Source organism: Chiloscyllium punctatum, chromosome 40 (assembly GCF_047496795.1).
Source record: "Chiloscyllium punctatum isolate Juve2018m chromosome 40, sChiPun1.3, whole genome shotgun sequence".
NCBI classification, from domain to species: Eukaryota; Metazoa; Chordata; class Chondrichthyes; order Orectolobiformes; family Hemiscylliidae; genus Chiloscyllium; species Chiloscyllium punctatum.
Genome location: NC_092778.1, coordinates 43,582,517 through 43,602,476, shown reverse-complemented (window position 1 = coordinate 43,602,476; position 19,960 = coordinate 43,582,517). Strand labels below are relative to the sequence as shown.

General features: G+C 41.6%; 2 protein-coding genes across 4 annotated transcripts in view; one reads left to right on the top strand and one right to left on the bottom strand.

Annotated features, from left to right (window-relative positions):
• Window positions 1-3,981, bottom strand: part of coro7 (coronin 7) — a 168,978-nt gene extending 164,997 nt beyond the window's left edge. The window contains exon 1 of one of the 2 annotated variants that reach the window (XM_072559696.1): window positions 3,718-3,981. In XM_072559696.1, coding sequence (XP_072415797.1) covers window positions 3,718-3,837 — 120 coding nt within the window. In that variant the 5' untranslated portion in view covers window positions 3,838-3,981. Of the gene's footprint in view, window positions 1-1,321; window positions 1,470-3,717 lie in introns of those variants that run through there. The other variant, XM_072559697.1, reaches the window with a different exon arrangement.
• A 359-nt stretch (window positions 3,982-4,340) lies between these two features.
• dnaja3a (DnaJ heat shock protein family (Hsp40) member A3a) lies at window positions 4,341-19,277 on the top strand. 2 transcript variants are annotated; one of them, XM_072559693.1, is made up of 12 exons: window positions 4,341-4,542; window positions 4,881-5,011; window positions 6,001-6,084; window positions 6,505-6,702; window positions 10,468-10,620; window positions 11,933-12,080; window positions 12,796-12,860; window positions 13,369-13,497; window positions 13,867-13,982; window positions 15,186-15,283; window positions 17,765-17,890; window positions 18,422-19,277. In XM_072559693.1, exons 1-11 carry the CDS (start codon window positions 4,353-4,355, stop codon window positions 17,878-17,880), a joined length of 1,428 nt encoding a protein of 475 aa, XP_072415794.1. In that variant the 5' UTR covers window positions 4,341-4,352; the 3' UTR covers window positions 17,881-17,890; window positions 18,422-19,277. The 2 variants fall into 2 exon arrangements, with proteins under 2 accessions (XP_072415794.1, XP_072415795.1); XM_072559694.1 differs by lacking the exon at window positions 17,765-17,890.
• Window positions 19,278-19,960: the final 683 nt, after the last annotated feature.

The window sequence follows — 19,960 nt, the reverse complement described above, 5'->3', positions numbered from 1 at the left end:
TTAAACTTAAAAGGGTGCAGAAAAGATCTACAAGAATATTGCTGCGATTGGAGGGCTTGAGGTATCGGGAGAGGCTGAATAGGCTGAGACTATTTTTCCCCGAGTGTCAGAGGCTGAAGGGTCACCTTATAGAAGTTTATAAAATTATGAACATAGATAAAGCGAATAACCAAAGGTCTTTTTTCCAGGGTAGGGGAATCCAAAATTATAGGGCATAGGCTTAAGAAGAGGGGAAAGATTTAAAAGGGTTTTAAAGGGACAACTTCACACTAAGAGTAGTGTGTGTATGGAATGAGCTGCCAGAGGTGGACAGTGGTACAATTATAACATTTGTATGAATAGAAAGGATTTAGTGGGATATTGGCCAAAGGCTAGCAAATAGGACTAGATTAATTTCAAGTAGCTGGTCAGCATGGAAGAGTTGGACCAAAGGGTCTGTTTCATGCTGTATGACTCTATGATTTGTTAAATAGGCCAGTACTCAATCTTCTAGCTGACACATTGAACCTGGATCCCTATCTGCCCTCTCATGTAGATAAAGATTCCCCCTGCACACTTCCACATTTAAGCTAATATTGATTATACAAACAATAATTATGAAAACAAACCTTCCTGCTCAGCAAGCAAACCTACATCCAGAACCTCAACCTGAGCTACAAGTCTTCTCATAGCTCGCCAAATTGATTATACACTTAGCAATACAAAAATACATTATCTAGAAATCTGGTCATTGCTTGTGAGATCTTGCTATGCATAAATTGGCTGTCTCGTTACTTACTTTGCAACACTGACTACATTTCAGAAGTCAAAAAGTGTGGCTTATGCACGAAACGTCGACTCTCCTCCTCAGATGCTGCCTGACCTGCTGTGCTTTTCCAACACCACACTTTTTGATTTCTGATTTGCAACGTCTGCAGTCCTCACTTTTTCCCTGCAATCCTGAAGCACATCCTGAAAAATGAGAAAGGCACTACAGAAATGCAAGGAGTGAGGAGGCAGGAATTCTCTTTGCTGTTGCTGCTCCTATGGCAACCCGGAATAGAATTTGTAGTAAAGCATTCGGGGCTCGCTCATTGCAACTTCCTCACAGGAAGCGATGGCTTCCGCAGCAACTGCATCTCAAGGGTAACAGGGCCAGGTCCCGGGAGAGTCCGTACCTGCAACACCCGGGGAGGGACATGGTCTGGAGGGAGGTAGGGAAGGAGAGATGGAACCCGAGGGCGGAGTACGGCCCCCACAGCCCGATAGCGGAACAGCTCTACCCCCTGTACCCTCCCTCTTACCCTCCAATGGGGTAATTGTTCCCTTCCCCGATACCTACCGCCCGACCCGGAAGCCGCGGTACCGTGTTCTTGTATTTCGAGGTTCGGAAGCGGTTCATTGCTCCCGCTCTCGCAGCCACGAATCCAACGATTGCTCCACCTGTCCGAGTAGCCGGGAACAACTGGAACAGCCTACCAGAGGGGAGGGGTGGGACCGAGCCACGCCTTACACACCCCCACAGACAGTGCGCCCGTCCACCACACAATCAGAGGCACCGCCCACTGCTGCAATGTCACATTGAAGAATAGGTACATCTCCATAACCCTACAGAATCACAGGGCTGCTCTCTCATAAAACAAGAGAGACGACTGGTGGTGGTTTAACATGCACACTTCAGGCGAAGGGACAGCCTGAGACTAAGGTTCTTTTGTGTTAACTTCTACCGGCGCAGAAATTGAACCCCCAATCGCTCTGCATTACAAACCAGCTGGAGATCTCCAGCATCTAAAGTCCTCACTTTCTCCCACGTTACAAACCAGCTATCGAGCCAATTGAGCTAACCAACCCCAGATGAAGTGAGGAAGATCCGGAGACCTCCTCCACAGAAGGGAGTGATACGGCTTACAAGAGCAAGCCAGCAGTTAGTTGGGTAAATGGGAATCGACTGGGGGTCAATGCCCACCCACAAACATTCACTTCCTCCTTTACCACCAAAAGCGGCAGTGCGTACTAAATACAAGATGCATTGCAGAAATACACCATGAGTGAATTTTAAAATGTGCATAAAGTGGAGGATTCTTGAGAGAATTAGTGGGCCCTAAGAATTTTGAGCTACAGGGAGAGGCTGAATAAGCTGGAGATACTTTCCCTGGAGTGTCGGATGCTGAGGGGTAACCTTATAGAAGTTTATAAAATCATGAGGGGAATGGATTGGGTGAATAAACAAGGTTTTTTTTTCCAGGGCAGGGGAGTCCTAAGCTAGAGGGCAAATGTTTAAGGTGAAAGGAGAAAGATTTTAAAGGGACCTAAGGGGCAACTTTTTTCATGCAGTGGATGGTGCATGTGTGGAATAAGCTGCCAGAGGAAGTGGTGGAAGCTGGTAGAATTAAACATTTAAAGGGCATCTAGATGAATATATGGGCCAAATGATGGCAAACGGGACATCTGGTCGGCATGGAAGAGTTGGATTGGAGGGTCTGTTTCCGTACTGTACATCTCGATGACTCTATGATTCCAATTACAGGGGAAACACTGAATAGGTAAGAGCCTATGTATATATGAATCCATACAGTGCAAAAAGAGGTCATTCAGCCCATCAAATCCTATACCAACCCTCCAAAGAGCACTCCACCCAGACCCAGCCTCCCAGCCAATACCCATAACCCTATATTTATGATGGCCAATCCACCTAACCTGAAAATCTTTGGATTGTGGGAGGAAATTGGAGCACCTAGAGGATAGCGACACAGACACCTGGAGAATGTGTAAACTCTACACAGTTGCACAAAACTAGGACCAAACCCAGGTCCCTGGCACACCAAGGCAGCAGTGCTAAACCACTGTGGCACCATGTCACCCACAGATGGAGTCTGGGAGTCAACTGGTGGGAGCAGGAAAGACAGAGCACTGTACAACTCATTTACAAGATTTGGAGGTGCTGGTGTTGGATTGGGGTGTACAAAGTTAAAAATCACACAACACCAGGTTATAGTCCAACAGGTTTATTTGGAAGCACCAGCTTTCGGAGCACTGCTCCTTCATCAGGTGGTTGTGATGACCACCTCATAAAGAAGCAGCGGTCCAAAAACTAATGCTTCCAAATAAACCTGTGGAACTATAACCTGGTGTTGTGATTTTTAACCATTTACAAAACAGTTTTAAGTCTTGCCTGCAAAAATCTATTCATGTATCAATAATTATTTGTGTTTATATATCACCATTAAATGTAGTAAAATGCCTGAATATTATTACAAAGTGCTTTGAGCTACCTTGACAAATACAGTACTTACTTACTCAGTGCTCCATTGGATTATGAGTTAAGATTTCTGGAGTAGAATTTTAACTTTCTGACTCTGAAGTAAGATTGATACAATGGAGAGGTCTTTGCCAATTCCCAGCTACCAGTTGCTCCTTGTAGAAAGCTTTGACCACCATTAAAAGCCATAAAATCTGCTATCTAGGTGCTGTCAACTACAGGTCCTGTCAGCAAGTATTCATAGCAGTAAGTAGGTAAGCAAAATTATAGACACAATGAAATCTCTCCTATCGAATGTCTGGTATGGTCACTGGCTCTACAGTTTCCAAAATCCTTTATATAGATGTTGGAGCAGCAATTCCAGCTTCATTCCATGCAAGAAAGTGCTGAAGTTTCTACAAGCAGGAGCTCCAGATTTATAACCACAATTCTTATAAGGTTTAAATCTGGAGCATGTGATTCATTGGTAGTGCCCCTACCTTTGGGCTAGAACTCATAACCGACTTTCTCCAGTTATGTTCCTGAACAGATGAACTGAAATAATTCATTTTTGAAACTGTAAGTCTTGCCTTAGCTGAAGAGGAACTCCAAACCCTCATTTTTTTCCCCGATGATAAAACGGGACGAAACAAAATTTGATTTGTATGAGTCAAAATAATCTTGACAACAAATGCCAAGAAAATATTAAGACATAAAAAGGTGTGAGTTAGATCAAGTAAATTCAGCAGCAGCTTTCTTTTAAGGGAAATTATTTAAATAATAAATACATGCACGAGAAATCAGCCTGAGGTATCCATCTAAATCTCCGAATAAGTACAGAATCTATGATGCAAGAGGCTATTTCATCCATCCTGTTTGCAACGGAATAGTATAATTTTCATCGAGCTGAGAGGATAGACACAGTCTCAATTTAACGTCTCAGCAAAAAATAATGACCTCTGCAGCAGCACTCCCCTGGATGGCATCATAGGCCTAAGACAGATCTGATGGTGTATGAACCTAACTTAAGGCAACGAGGCAATTAGGCTTGTTGCGCAGGCGCAATGTGATCATGGGACCAGTTGTGCGCATGTGCAGTACCGGAAAGGGGTTGTCGGTCTGCGCAGGCGCTAAGATGGCGGCTGCAAGGTGTTGCTCGCGCTTGGTGTCGGTGACCTGGAACCCAGTGGCTGCCGTCTGGCCTGGTACCGTGCGGATACTCGCCACTCGGGGTTTCCGAACTGCCTTTGGGCTGGGCCCTGGGTTGCTATCGGCTGGAGGTCTGGGTCTCAGGTTCGGCCTGGAGCTGAGGTTGCGGCTGCCCGGTAAGGAAAGCGAGCAGGGCCTGGTAACTATTGCATGGTCTCCCCCGCCCCCTTGTAGAAAGGAAATCCAAGCGACCCATGAAACGGTCAATCTCCCCTCCACAATTCGGGCAGTGCCTATTCTCCTAGTTTTATCCCACTAGGGATAGATTGTCTGGTAAGGAAAGATTTAGACTTCCTGCGATGAGTCGCATGAGCATCAGATGTAGCTATTGCCAATAGTCAGGTGAGAAAACGGTGTCATTCCTTGATGTGAGGACGACAGTGGCTTATTTTTTTTATGCGGAAGATTGTGGGTGTTTTTCCTAATTGTTGTTTTCCCCTCCATTTGCCTCAAGGCTGTTCACCACATTCTCTAGGTGTTGCTGCATTTCATACAGCTTCTCCTTTAGCCAAAACTGATTATTACGAAGTGTTGGGGATCCCTCGCAACTCAACGCAAAGAGAGATAAAGAAGGCTTATTATCAGGTATGAGAAGGGCATGTCATGTAAGCCAGACTTACAAGTTAAGTTCTTGTATTTATTCAAGTAACTAGTGGTTTTTTTTTAACTTGCACCAAGCCATCAACCAGAATAATTTTTTCAGCTCACCAAATTGAGCTGTGTAATTGGAATCTTAATCAAATTTAATTTATTTTCATGTCTTACCCCCCCCCACCCCTTTCCTTTTTGTCATCAAGGAACTCATTTTGCTAGTCCACTTTCGTGAATTCCAGGTGGCCAATTTTGACTTATGAATCTGAATGACATTAGTTGGTTGTTCTAATCTAGACAGCATCTACTGGGTCAAATCTGAATCCTTTTATAAATTAAGATGCTTTAAAAATACTATGTCTGCAGACGTCACTGTCTGGTGGAGATATTTTAATCAACCTGTTCAGATATGTTATAACATTTATCCGGGGCAGATGGGACTTAGATTAGATTACCTACAATGTGGAAACAGGCCATTTGGCCTAACAAGTCCACACTGAAGAGTAACCCACCCAGACCTGTTTCCCTACCCTACCTTGTATTCACCCCTGACTAATGCACCTAACTCTACGGGCAACTTAATACGGCCAATTCACCTAACGTGCACATCCTTGGACTGTGGGAGGAAACGGGAGTACCCGGAGGAAACCCACGCAGACACAGGGAGAATGTGCAAACTCCACACGGACAGTCGCCCAAGGCGAGAATCAAACCCAGGTCCCTGGTGCTGTGAGGCAACAGTGCTAGCTACTGTGCCACCCACTTGTACATGGACCTTCTGAGCCACAGGGGCACAATCACTGCAACGCAAGAGCCCTCGCTGTCTGCTGCACACTTTAAACAAAAACATGAAAAAGAATCACTTTGGAAAACTTTTCTTAATCAAACCTATTTTAATCCTAGCAAATCCTGCAGGGGAAATATTGGAATCAGTTATAACTACTTGCAGCTTTGAATTAAATCTTGTGTTCTTGCATACACAGCTTGCAAAAAAATACCACCCAGATACAAATAAAGATGATCCAAAGGCAAAGGAGAAATTTTCCCAAGTGGCAGAAGCATATGAGGTAACAAATGTAGTCTGATGACAGCCCCTGATAGTATTGGGCCAATGCAGTAATCTGTCTGGGCTGGAGGGGAGAGTTTCTGGGCTGATCAAATCGTGGTGGACAGCAGATGTCAGCACAGCTACAGCATCTCCATTCTTCGTAGAGTTATGTGGGAAGGGAGCGTTCGAGAATTGTGTGTGTAGTTGGAAGTTGTGAGAGAAGGGTCCAGAATTCTACTCGTGTGTCGGTACCAGCACAATTAGAATAGTTAGGCAATTTCTGAAGGAGTACACCGCAGTGGGAATATTATAACTGAGCTAAGAAATATGAAAATTGTGTAATAGTCAGTGTCTGATTTCGAACGATAATACAGGATTCCTCAGGATACTTGTCAATAATTGGCCTCTGGCTCTGATTAATGCTCATTGTGCATTACAGGTACTGAGTGATGAAGTGAAGAGGAAACAGTATGATACTTATGGGAGAGTTGGGTTTGATGCAGGAGAGGCAAAGAGCCAGCAATACTGGCATTCAGGCCCTTCAGTGGATCCAGAGGAGCTTTTCAGGCGCATCTTTGGGGAGTTTACTGGCTCCGGATTCCGAGATTTTAACACTGTCTTTGACCAGCACCAGGAGGTGAGTAAACTAAGTGTTTGGTTATCCAGAGAACAGTGATACTGTTACTGGGTTTTGAAGAGATTTGTAGGTCAACTTGAGGTTCTGGATGTGAGTTTGCTCACTGACCTGGAAGGTTCATTTACATATGTTTTGTCACCATACAAGGTAACATCACCAATGAGCCTCCAGCAAAGTGCTGTTGTTATGTTCTGCTTTCCTATTTGTGTTTAGGTTTCTTTGGGTGTTTGGTAATGTCATTTCCAATTCTTTTTCTCAGAGGATGGTAGATGGGGGCCAAATCGATGTGTTTGTTGATCGAGTTCCGGTGGGAATGCCATGCTTCAAGGAATTCTCATGCATGTCTCTGTTTGGCTTGTCCCAGTCAAAATGTGTCCTTTGTTGTCTGTATGTAAGGATACTGGTGATAGTGGGTCATGTCGGTTTGTGGCTAGTTGATGTTCATCTATCCTGGTGGCTAGTTTTCTGCCTGTTTGTCCAATGTAGTGTTTGTTACAGTCCTTGCAAGGTATTTTGTAAATGACATTCATTTTGCTTGTTGTCTGTTTAGAGTCTTTTAAATTCATTAGCTGTTTAAATGTGGTGGTGGGTTTGTGGGCTACCGTGATGCCACATGGTCTGAGTAATCTGGCAGAGGTGTCTTTGTATGGTAAAGTGGCTAGGGTTTCTGGGTGCGTTTTATCTGCTTGTTTGGGTTTGTTGCTGAGAAATCGGTGGACTGTATTTATTGGGTACCCATTCTTGAAAATATTTTATAGGCAATTTTCTTCTGCTCTTCATAGTTCCTCAGTGCTGCAGTGCGTGATGGCTCGTCAAAATAATGTTCGAATGCAGCTTCATTTGTGGGTGTTGGGATGATTGTTCTATAGTTGAGTATTTGATCTGTCTGTTGTTTCCTGTAGATGCTGGTTTGAAGTTCCTCACTGACTTCGCTCTACTGTGACATCTAGGAATTGGCAGTTTGTTGGTGTTTTCCTGGTCTTTAGTGAATTTTATGCCAATAAGGATATTATTGATGGTCTTGAAGGTTTCCTCTAATTTGTTTTAGTGATGACAAAGGTGTCATCCATGTAGCGGACCCAAAGTTTGGTTGGATGTTTGGGAAAACTTTGTTCACGTCTCTGCATTACTGCTTCTGCTAGGAACCCTAATATTGGCAATCCCATGGGTGTTCCGTTGATTTGCTTCTTGGTCTTGTTATTGAAAGTGTAGTGGGTGGTGAGGCATAGGTCTACTTTCTTAAATTTTGAGAGTAAGGCTGTGATTTGGTTCTCTAGTTTGGAATCGGGTCTGTTGCCACCTGTTGGTATTTGAAACCAGCGTCTACAGGAAAACAACACAACGGACCAAATACTGAGCTACAGAAGCAATCATCCCAACACCCACAAATGCAGCTGCATTAGAACATTATTTCAATGAGCCATCACACACAGCAACACAAGGGAACTATGAAGAGAAGAAGAATTCACCTATAAAGTGTTTTCAAGAAGAACAGGTACCCAATAAACACAGTCTGCTGATTTCTCAGCAACAAACCCAAATGAGCAGACAAAACGCACCCAGAAACCCTAACCACTCTGCCCTACATCAAAGATATCTCAGAAACGACTCTGAGACTACTCAGACCTCTTGGCATCATGGTAGCCCACAAACCCACCAACATACGAACAGCAGCTAATGAACTTGAAAGATCCTCTACAGACGACAAGCCAAACGAATGTCATTTACAAAATACCTTGCACCTACCCTCCCCTTCACTGTTTTGATCACACAGCATTGCCCTTTGATGCGAAGGGCAGTGCTTGTCACTGGCCACTCGGGTGTTTTTCATATCTTCCTGGTGGTGGCAATTGAATAAAGATTCATGCACTTTGTGTCTTTCACTGTGTCTCTCTCTCACACACACACACACACACACACACACACACACACACACACACACACACACACACACACACACACACACACACACACACACACACACCATGGTGCTGGGGAAAAATAAGCACTACCGCAGTTAGGCGGTAGTGTGGGGGTTAAATATATTAAAAAAAAGAGAAAAAAAAACAAAATACCTTGCAAGGACTGTAGCAAACGCTACATTGGACAAACAGGCAGAAAACTAGCCACCAGGATAGGTGAACATCAACTAACCACAAAAAGACATGACCCACTATCACTCGTATCCTTACGTACAGACAAAGAGGGGCACCACTTTGACTGGGACGGCGCATCCATCCTTGAACAAGCCAACCAGAGGCACACACGAGAATTCCTCGAAGCATAGCATTCCAACCGGAACTCTCTAGACAAACACGTTGATTTGGACTCCATCTACCATCCTTTGAGAAAAAGAACCAGAAATGACATCGCCAAACACTCAAAGACAACTAAACACAAAAATAGAAAGCGGGACATAACACCAGTGCGTTACTGGAGGCTCGCTGATGATGTTACCTAGTATGCTGTCAAAACGTCTGAAAATGAACCTTCCAGCTCAGTGAGCAAACTTATATCGAGAAGCGATACTGTTACTCTGAAAATGGACAGTTTCTTGCATGGGGACAGAAGTAGGCCATTCAGTATAATCAACGACCGTTCAAACATTTCAATACCTTTTACCAATCAAATCCCCAAGAGGGCATTTCTACACTTCATTTGAGGAAAGAAGGACTAGGCACAGAAGTGAACCATTTGACCCCTGACCCCCCCCCCCCCCCCCCCCCATCTTTAGTCATAACTAACATTGTGCTTAACCTCACTTTTTCAGAACTTTCAGAATTCCTGAGAAACCAAACATCTGTCTGTTTCTCAGCTTTAAATACTTCAGAACCATTTTGGATCTTCTGGGTTAGTTTGTACTCTACACCATGTGCCTTCACCAGCTTACTATACAAGGTTACTGAATGATCAACTTATCAGTGAGCAGATCAATGCTGATAATCTGAATGCTTTCATCTTTTGATTACATTTTGGCAAGTGGCAGTTCAGCAGCCAAGAGTTGGCCATAGATAACCAAAGCATTCTGGGGCAAATCAGAAAGTGTTTTGATCAGATCACTATTAAGCATAGCCTGTCTTACAAGTATGGAAGCTGTTAATGATAGTATGGATTCAAGATTTGAACACTACCTATTCCTTAAAAATCCCTTCAAGCTATAACCACTACAGCTTGTTATTCTATAATGCAATGATTGTGCAATCCTGCATTACAGAAAAATCATGCTTTAGGAACATAGCTTAAAGTTTTGGTGATGTTATCGTATTACAGCCAACAGATGTTTTAAAAGTTTGCACTTTAGAAAGTGTCCCCAATTTGTCAATTCCATAACAGCAAATTCATGTTGAGGGCTCGCACATCATAGCGCAATCTGTGCTATTTATTTACTCTTAAACACATTTGAAAATAACCTGTTGTCATATTCCAGCAATAAATCCCTCAGGTGATATTTGTAGTTCAAATTTGTGATGACTTTCATGTTAAACAGCACTGCTCCAAACAAGTTTGAGTTTGTAATTCTGCTCTTAAACTATCTGACTGTTATGACTAGATTTGAAGGAAAAGCCATCAAACCAATACCAAACACATACTTTTGTAATCACCATGAAAGAAAATTTTGGTTTCAACTTGAAGCTTGGATGAGATTTACACATTTTACTATCAAGTTCAGGCATTGTCTTTGAGCTTTGGCTTTATGCAGTAATGATGCTTAACGTTGTCCCTGAGACACTACATTTTTATCTAATATCTGCCATTCATCTGCAGTATATCATGGAACTGACCTTCACACAGGCTGCAAAAGGTGTGAACAAAGAGATTATGGTGAATTTAGAGGACACGTGCCAGAGATGTGATGGTAAGGGAAATGAACCAGGAACCAAAGTCCAGCACTGCCACTATTGCAATGGAAGTGGCATGGTAAGTACAAATGTTGTCACTGACCACTTTCCATTTTCCTCTCCTGAATGCAGTGTATTTTACTGGGGTTCAGTTCCAGGGGTTGCCCAAAGCATTTGATTTTGTTTTGTTTGGGTTCTGTATGAATATATGTAAAAGCAACAATTCAATATTTGGGGTACAGTACTGAGACAATGGTATATGTCTTTAGAGAAATGGGCCTTTTCATGTATTCTTTTGAATACAAGGTACAATACGCTTCACAAACTCACTTGTGAAAAGTGCAGAAGGACGAGAGTTCTTTTTTTTTCTCCTGCTAGATACATTGTGGTAATGATACCAGGGCCTAGAAAACTAATTCATGAGGACAGATTGTACAACTTGTATTCCATTGAGTGTAGAGGATTAAGGAATGAACTGTTCAAAGTGTTTACAATGTTATGGTTTTCATTGGTGGATTTGACAAAACTTGTTTTTTCTGGTGGGGTAATCCTGAACAAGAGAACATAATCTTTACCTTAAGCTATACTGTTTAAGAGGGAAGTCAATGCGCATGCGTGCACACAGTGTTTCATATGTTCACAAGCACCCATTCCTTTCTTCCCCCTCGTGAGGTCTAGATACTGGGAGTCAATTAGGTTATCAAGGTCAATAGATCCTTAAAATTCTTTCATGGCATGTGGGCATCACTGGTAAGACTAACATCTGTTAACCATACCTAGATGCCCTTGAACTGAGTGGCTTGCCATATCATTTAAGACTTAATGAAATGACTGTGGGTCTGGGGTCATGTGTAGGCTAATCCAGGTCAAGACAGGAGATTTTCTTCCTAAAAAGACTTCGATGAGGCAGATATGTTTTTTGCGACGGTCAATAAGACCTTCAAAGTCACTTTTATTGAGACTAGACTTCAAGTCCAGATTTTATTTTTGGTGGTTGCAGGAGTGTAAATTCATTGTGGAGTTTAAACCCATGACCTGAAAAATGTGTTGCTGGAAAAGCGCAGCAGATCAGACAGCATCCAAGGAGCAGGAGAATCAGGAATGAAGAAGGGCTTATGCCCGAAACGTCAATTCTCCTGCTCCTTGGATGCTGTCTGACCTGCTGCGCTTTTCCAGCAACACATTATTCAGCTCTAATCTCCAGCATCTGCAGTCCTCACTTTCTCCTAGTTGATTTAAACCCATGACCCCCAAAGCATTAGATTAGGCCTCTGGATTACTCGCCCAGTGAGACTATTGGTGTCTTCCCATAAAGTATTCTGGTTGTGACTTTCAGGATAGTGATAGTGTTTTTGGCACCAACGCATTCATCTGTGTCTCTCCTCTTCCAGGAAACTCTGAACACTGGTCCATTCATGATGCGTTCTACGTGTCGGCGCTGTGGTGGGCGGGGATCTGTTATGACGACACCCTGTATCGTGTGCCGAGGAAGTGGGCAGAGTAAACAGAAGAGGAAAGTGATGGTACCAGTTCCGGCTGGTAAGGGCAGGACACCAAGTTGTTTACTGCTATGGAGAGAGATGATAGCTGAGTGAAAGAGCTATACTCGAGGTTGTCTGTTACTCTGAGCAAGAATGCTGCTGAGCCAAGCTCCAAGCTTTTGACAACACAATGTCATTGTTTTATGCTGCACTATAAGTTTGGAACCAGTAAAATTGGACTTGTATCTTTTTAACACAATCTTGGCCACTTCCTGTCCATCAGTGATGTCTGATTGACTCTGCTAAGTTCCTGAACTCTCTGATGTAGTTCAGTGAGATTCTCTTATTACCAGTTAACCTTTCTAAAGTTACTTGCTGGGTGAGATGTCAAATAGCTGAGAGAAAAAGTGGATAAATTGAGTCAACATTTGATCAGCCATGACCTGATTGAATGTGGAGCACATCTGCAGAGCTTTATGGCCGCCTCCTGTTCCTCATTCTTTTGCCTTGCTTGGGTTGTTTAACAGTGAAGGTGTTACAGCTGAGCCAGACTCTGTCCTCGTTTGCCATGAACAGGAGGAGATGAAGGATAGCTAGCTAATTCAATGGAATGGTATGGTCACTTGTGTCATCTCAAAACAGGAGTTGAAGCTGAGCATGAGAAGTGCATGGAGCTATCACAATGAATGATCTATGCCTGTTGGTTTAGTTTGGACACTGTGTAGTAAGGCTTTGCTTGTGTTTTACCTAATGCAGTGTGTGCATGATTACAGGTGTGGAGGATGGACAGACTGTAAGGATGCCAGTGGGACGCAAGGAGATCTTCATCACCTTCAGGGTAAATCATGTGACTAAACATGCTAGGGAGGATGTTATCCATCTCTGGGTTTTTAGGAAGTGTGCATGTTAAATTGACTTGATAGCATTGATTAAGCTTGGGCATTTTTAAAAAGAAACCTCATAAGAAGATTTGCTCTTTGTTTGTGGTGCCACATTTTGGCAGTGGGAAAAAAATTACATTTTTGTGTATTCTTTCTACTGTCGAGAGAGTCATGATGTTAAATTTCCCTATTGGTGACATCATATCCAGGGAAATGCATTGTAAAGTAGGGTTATAGACCCACCTGCTTTACTTGGGGGAGGGGAAGTTTTGTAACATTGTTATCGATCCCATTAAACACATTTGGCCTGAGAGGTAATCGGCACTACTACACAAGTTGCCTTTCAGGATAGGCAGGGTAGAGAGAGTTATAGTTTTCCTCAGGAAGAGGGAGACATTGTGGGTTGAATTTTAGATTCTGGTTGCTTCAGTTCTGCTTGAAAATATTCTTTTAAATATTATTTAGGTCCAAAGGAGCTCAACATTTCGAAGAGAGGGAGCCGACATTCACTCTGACCTGTATATATCCATAGCCCAGGCAGTTCTTGGGGGCACGACACGGGCTGTAGGACTGCATGAAACAATCAATATCACGGTGAGTGCCACTGGGCTATCGTCAGCAGGTCAATGGTAATCATTAAATGAATTTATTCCTGCAGTTTCAAACTTTCTACTGCATCACCAGACCTTTCCCATCTATCAGCACTTTTCTACCCAGAACTTGACCTCCCCATTTTACTTGCGGCAATGGTCTAATGATTAGCCTTTAATTCCCCAGAGTTGAGGCCACATCGGAGAACTGACGACTCAAATTACAAACACGTGATTCTAGTTGTTTCCCATTACCAGTTGGACTGTGATCATTTGAGTTCATAATTTCCTCTCCCATTCAGAGCTTCTGACCTCTGTAGCGGCAGCTTGTAAATGTAGCTGTTTAACAGTTTTCTGTTCCGTTTGTCCACAGATTCCAGCAGGGATTCAGGTTGACGAGACGATTCGACTTGCTGGTAAAGGTATCCCAAAAGTAAACAGTTACGGATACGGAGACCACTATATCCACATAAAGGTGAAGATCCCAAAGTGAGTAATAGGATCTGTTTCATACAAAGGTTGGACTTGTAATCAGCTAATAATTTATTCTGACTGATCCTTTGTCTCACAGTTAGAATAGGGGCAGTATGGTGGCTCTGTGGTTAGTACTGCTGCCTCAATGTCAGGGGGACTGGGTTCAATTCCACCTGGGGCCACTGTCTGTGTGGAGTTTGAACATTGTCCCTGTGTTTGCATGGGTTTCCTTCAGGTGCTCTGGTTTCCTCCCATGACCAAAGATGTACAGGCTAGGTGGAATGGCCATGCTGAATTGCCATAGTATCTGGGGATGTGTAGGTTAGGTCAATTAGCTGTGGGAAATGCAAGTTTCCAATGGGGGTGCTGTTTGCTGTTCAGAGAATCAATGTGGATTTGTTGGGCCAAATGGCCTGTTTCCACATTATCTGGATTCTGGTGGATTATATTCTAATATTTTATCTCTAATTAGGAGGAGAGTAATATTGATGTTCAGAGTCATACAGTGGGATAGTCTGAAGTAGAACAGATCATCCACAACCACATAATTTGGTTATCATCCCTTCAAAAGATTAGAGATCTGTTCCGTATAGGTCATGACAAAAGTTATCCAGTCTCTCTGTTAATCTTGTAATTCAAAATTTGACCCTTTGAAGATTTAAGTACTTTATTATGATGTTCACATTATTTAGATCAACTTATGGATTCATTCAAATTTTCTGCTGCAAGAAGTGATTAGGTTATTGGCAGGCTGTAGCTATACTTCCTTTTCATTCCCAAGACATTATTTTATAGTGATAATTAAGATGGCTCAATTTTTGCACTCTTTTCTATTTTGTAAGTGGTGTGTTCAAAAGCCTGTGTTTTAAGGTATAGGGACGTGCTCTTTAAGTATAACACTGGAAATAGTCACAGGGTGATAACCAGGATCTGTGAAGATAAAACTTTTATCAATCCTTTAACTCCTGAGAAGCAACTGGCAGTTGGCTTCGCTTGAATGATAATGATGATATTTGACAAATTATTGACTATTTTGCCGTAGAATGGGTTGTATTTCTGGACCAAATGGTAGCTGTAATTGATCCATTTGCTCATACAGGTTGCTTGTAATTAAAGAGATTGGAAAGTGAACATCCATTTAGAAATTTGACTAGGGAAAGATCTGTTTCTTTCTGGCTAAGAACGCTGAATTAGGAATAACAATTAATGTTTTGACAGGAGGTTGACGGCCAGACAGAGTTCCCTGATGCTGGCTTATGCAGAGGAGGAGAATGATGTGGAGGGCACAGTGAATGGAGTAGTTAATACCGCTGCAGGTGAGAAGTAGATTAATGGTTACATCAGCAGACATGTCCATTACAATTGAACTAATCAAATCGTATGAACACAAAGTTGAACAATTGCTTTGGAATCAAGAAAGTTGTAACTTAGCCCAAAGAACTAAGTTAATGAAATCAGGAGGTATGATCAGCTACAGTCATGGAGATCTATAGCACAGGAAAAGGTCCTTCAACTCATTGTTGTCTGCACCAGTCTAAAGCACCTAATTATTCTAATCCTATTTTCCAGCACTTGGCCCGTAGTCTCGCATGTCTTGGCATCACATATGTTCATCTAAATACTGTTACGAGGGTTTCTGTCTCTTTACAGGCAGTGAGTTCCAGATTTCCACCACCCTCTGGGTGAAATTATTTTCTTCCTAGCTCCTGTAAACCTTCTGCCCCTTGTGTCAAACCTGTGCCCACAGTCATTGCCCTCCATCAAGGGCAAAACCTTTTTCCTGTCTACCTTATCTGTGCCCCTCATAATTTTGTACATCTCAATCCAGGTCTCCTGTCAATCTCCTCCGTTCTATGGAAAACCCCAATCTGTCCAATTTCTCTTCATTACTTAAATTATCCAGCCCAGACAACCTGGTAAATCTCTTCTGCTTCTCTCCAGTTCTATCGCATTCCCTCCTATAACGTGGATTCTAGAACTGCCCACAATACTCCAGCTGATGTGATGAATCAGGGAGGTAGTGGAATAGATGTCACACAAAGATTGGAACACATTGAAAATGAACCTTCCAGCCCAGCGAGCAAACCTACATCCAGAATCTCAATCTGAGCTACAAATCTTCTCAAAACTCGCTAATTGGAACACAAATTAAAAGTTTGTAGTGGCATGTGATATAAAATCTTATGATGGACTTGTTATCAGGATGTTTCAAAGTACTTTACAAATAACAAAATAGTTTAAGTGTAGCCACTGTTGTAGAAAATGCAGCAGGCAATTTGCACACAACAATCCTGCGTGAAAATAATATGGGATGAATGATCTTTCAGTTGATCTTGAAAGAATCATCTCAGTGAATATTTTGTGATGGTTCATCTTATTTCTCTCTCCTGGCTTTTACTGTTTGCTCTGACTAGGTATATCTTTTCATTAATTTCTTTTGTCGTTGTCTTCAGATTAGATTTGTTTAGTCTTTACAGTCTGCTGTGCAGGATGAGCTTGATGAGGATTTTGCAGATCCTTTTCGTGCTTTGGGAGCTGTGCTGGTCTGTTTAGACGGTGGCAGAGGAAGTGTCTTCTGAGGAAGAAACTATAAGAAACCCTAACTGCTCCTTTTACCCCCCAGGAGATTGACCTTGATAAATGTCTGATAGAACATCAAGACAGGAGGAAGCTATTAATGGAAACATAGAAACAGGAGCAGGAGTAGTCTGTCAGCGCTTTGAGCCTGTTCTACTATTCAATATGATCGTGCTTGATCATCCAACTCAGTGCCCTGTTCTCACTTTCTTCCCATTCCCTTTTATCCCTTTTACCCCTGTTATCAAACTGTTTTTAATTTAATTTGTCCACTATGAAGATAAACTCTTACAGTTTTAAAGATTCTCGTCTTGGCATGGAGAATGCACCAGTCAATAATGACTTTCATTTAACTGCCAAACTTTGCTAAACAGGTTGACTCTGGTCAAGATATTGCCCTGAAATGAGCCAGAGAGTGGCTGTAACTGTTTTTGTCAAAATGTGCAGTCTGCACACACTTTGTCTGTTCATAAAGAACAGGGTTCTATGTTCTATAGTGTGTCGTTTCCAGTACATATGTGTCATTGTGGAAGTCTTAACTGACAATCCTAGATTGTCGGTGCGTTACTTTGCACACCAAGTTCATCTATCAACCAATAAGCATTGTCCTCTCATATAGTATCAATGTTTTCCATTTACTTTGGTATTTACAAAATGTCCTGATGAGTGAAAACTAAAAACTTTGACAAAATGTCTATTTTCAGCAATGATCAAGTTCTGAACTATGAAATGACTTTTTATATAATTATGTCCAATAGTAATAGTGGGCCTGTAAACTACACTAACCAGCATTTTCTGAAGTTATTTCTTACTCCCCACCTACATGGATTCTGTAGTTTTCTCTTCTGAGCCATCATTGTTCCTCGCTATTGTCCTTCTGTAATTTTTTAGTACTCCCATTTCTGTATTTATTTTCAAAACATCAGGTACCCTAGAATATTTATTTCTAACCTTAATCACCATGCTATTTTGGAAATGTCTTTAAGATCAATCCCACTTATCTTTGTACAATTCATTCTGTTCTGTTATGAATGCTATGTGCGTTCAGATAAAACACTTGTAAATTTAGTTTTTTTGCTATCATCCCTGATTTGACCATATTCACTGACACAAGTTAAACTCAAAATCAAGCATGTATGGCTTGCGGCTAATTACACATGTGCTGGTGTAGTCTGTTTCCTCCTATTCTGACCCTGGGCTTTCACTGTTTGTATCTACAGGCACTAAAGCCCAGGGAACCACTGAGACCAGAGGAAAAGAGTCAGACACGCCCAAGGCAAATCCAGAGGAAAGTAAAGAGGGATTCTTTTCTAAATTGAAGCGAATGTTTAGCTGACATTTCAGAGGTAGTATACCTTCTTTATGACAATACACCATTTGTCTAACAAATTATTTTGTTGCCTTGCGTAGTTCCTAAATGCAAAACATTGATATTCATATGAGAATAGATACCCTGCTCCTCTGCTCAATACAGTGGTAGATTCTGAATATTATCTAACTAGGATTAACAAATGAGTCCAGCCCCCAAGATAGATACCAGGTGGAAGTTCTAAGCGTCTGGAGTGATTCCTAATGTATCAGGCCACAGTGAAAACCATATCATTTATTATATTACCAATGATGTTTCCAAATGCTGCAAGCTTTTACAAGCAAGTTTGGATGACTTACTAATACATTGGTAGATTTGTGAATGCTTACTCATGATGTATTGCATTTGTCTTTTTTTGACTGTTTTTTTTGGCTTTCTGTAAACACACTTGCCATGTATGAACCAGTATTCCTGGGACATGAGTTCTATTATTCAATCTGCTTTTGTGTTAAGTCTGAACTCCGAGAATTCTGCCTTAAAAGTTTTACTGGTTGTATTCTAATTTCAGGAAAGCGCTCAAGTGGAAACTGAGCCCAGCCTGGCTACCAAGATTGTGGGCTGGTGTGCTACTGTGAAGGATGGACATTTTACGCCGTCACCGTCAGAGTGGCAAGAGCTGTTGAAGGAATTCCTTCTCCTTGAAATGAAACAGCAAGAACCTAGAGACAAACTCATTTTCCAATAAGAAAGCCTTTACATTTTATTTTGTAGTTCTGATTAATTCTGTACAGTGTCAATGGCCATGTAAATATAGTGACAGGTACAATATTTAATTACAGCTGTTACGATATGTTGTCTGAAACATTGATCATAAAATTTTTGTTCTGAAAATTAGATGTTTATTCCATTTAAGTGTTGTATGTCTTGAAATTACAAATAGTTCCTGGAGTTTGATTGTTTAAAATTGGAAGGAATTTGTTTCTTTTCTTCAGTTGGTTACATGATTATTTTTACTGCTTGGAGTGTTTGTGTCTTTGCAAATATACTAGTGCATCTTAGGAGGTGGTAATCCAATATAACTCCAGATCCATTAGTCTTTGTGAAGTCATCATCTTCTTCCTCCTCCTTTCCCACCCTCACCCCGCCAAAATAAAATTAGGTGCTGTAACAAAGCAAAACAGTGAAATATTCTAATCATGCAGATTTCAGTCATTCTCCTTTGGAATGAGATTAGTTACTCATATTCCACTGGGAGTTCTGCCAAGAAACGAACAGCTGTTGTCCTGCGAAGTAGTGTAGAATCACAGCTGATCAAGTTTTTGTCATATGTAGTGAAGTGACAAACTCTGAAGGGTTCAGGGTGACCGTACAAGAATTTAATATCATGAAAAGGGTTTGATAAAGAGTTTATGTCAAGCAAAGTATTCAACACTGCAGTGTCTGCTTCATTAGAGTGATAATAAATCATTCCAAGCAGTATATTTGTTGACTTCAGACCTGCAATTCCATAATTCTCTTCTTGGACTTCGCTCACTTCATATGAGGTGAAGGATAACATAACAATTCCACTATCACATCATACAACTACCAGGATGGTAAAAAAAGTCTAAATGTTTCTTACTGCATCAACAAGTTTGTTCCTACATACCGTTTTGTAAATAGAACTATACCAGAAATTGAAAAGCCTGTCTCTTCCTGTCAAGTGGATAGTGAAGGGACAGTATTATGGAAAAATTATGGTGAAAGTTCTCTAGGAATTTGAGTGAGTAGTTATGGGTTGAAATCCACTTGTTAATTGGTTGATGTTTTGACATCTAGCATCATAGTCCTCTTAAGTTTCCTTTTTGATAGCTGCTCTATGGAACATAATGAAATAGCAGCTATCTTCACTACGCCTGTAGTTTCAATAAAACTCCAACAAGAAATTCAGAAACTGTAGAGAATGTGGAATAGGTGAATAGAGACCCATTTAAGGGAAAGCTAGATAAACAGAGGGAACATAGAAATAGAAATGATATGGTGAGGAGAGTCCACTAATTACTGGAGCCAACAAGTTGAGCTGCATTGCACATGCTGTAATTTCTATGTGAAGTGCATTTAGTGTAAA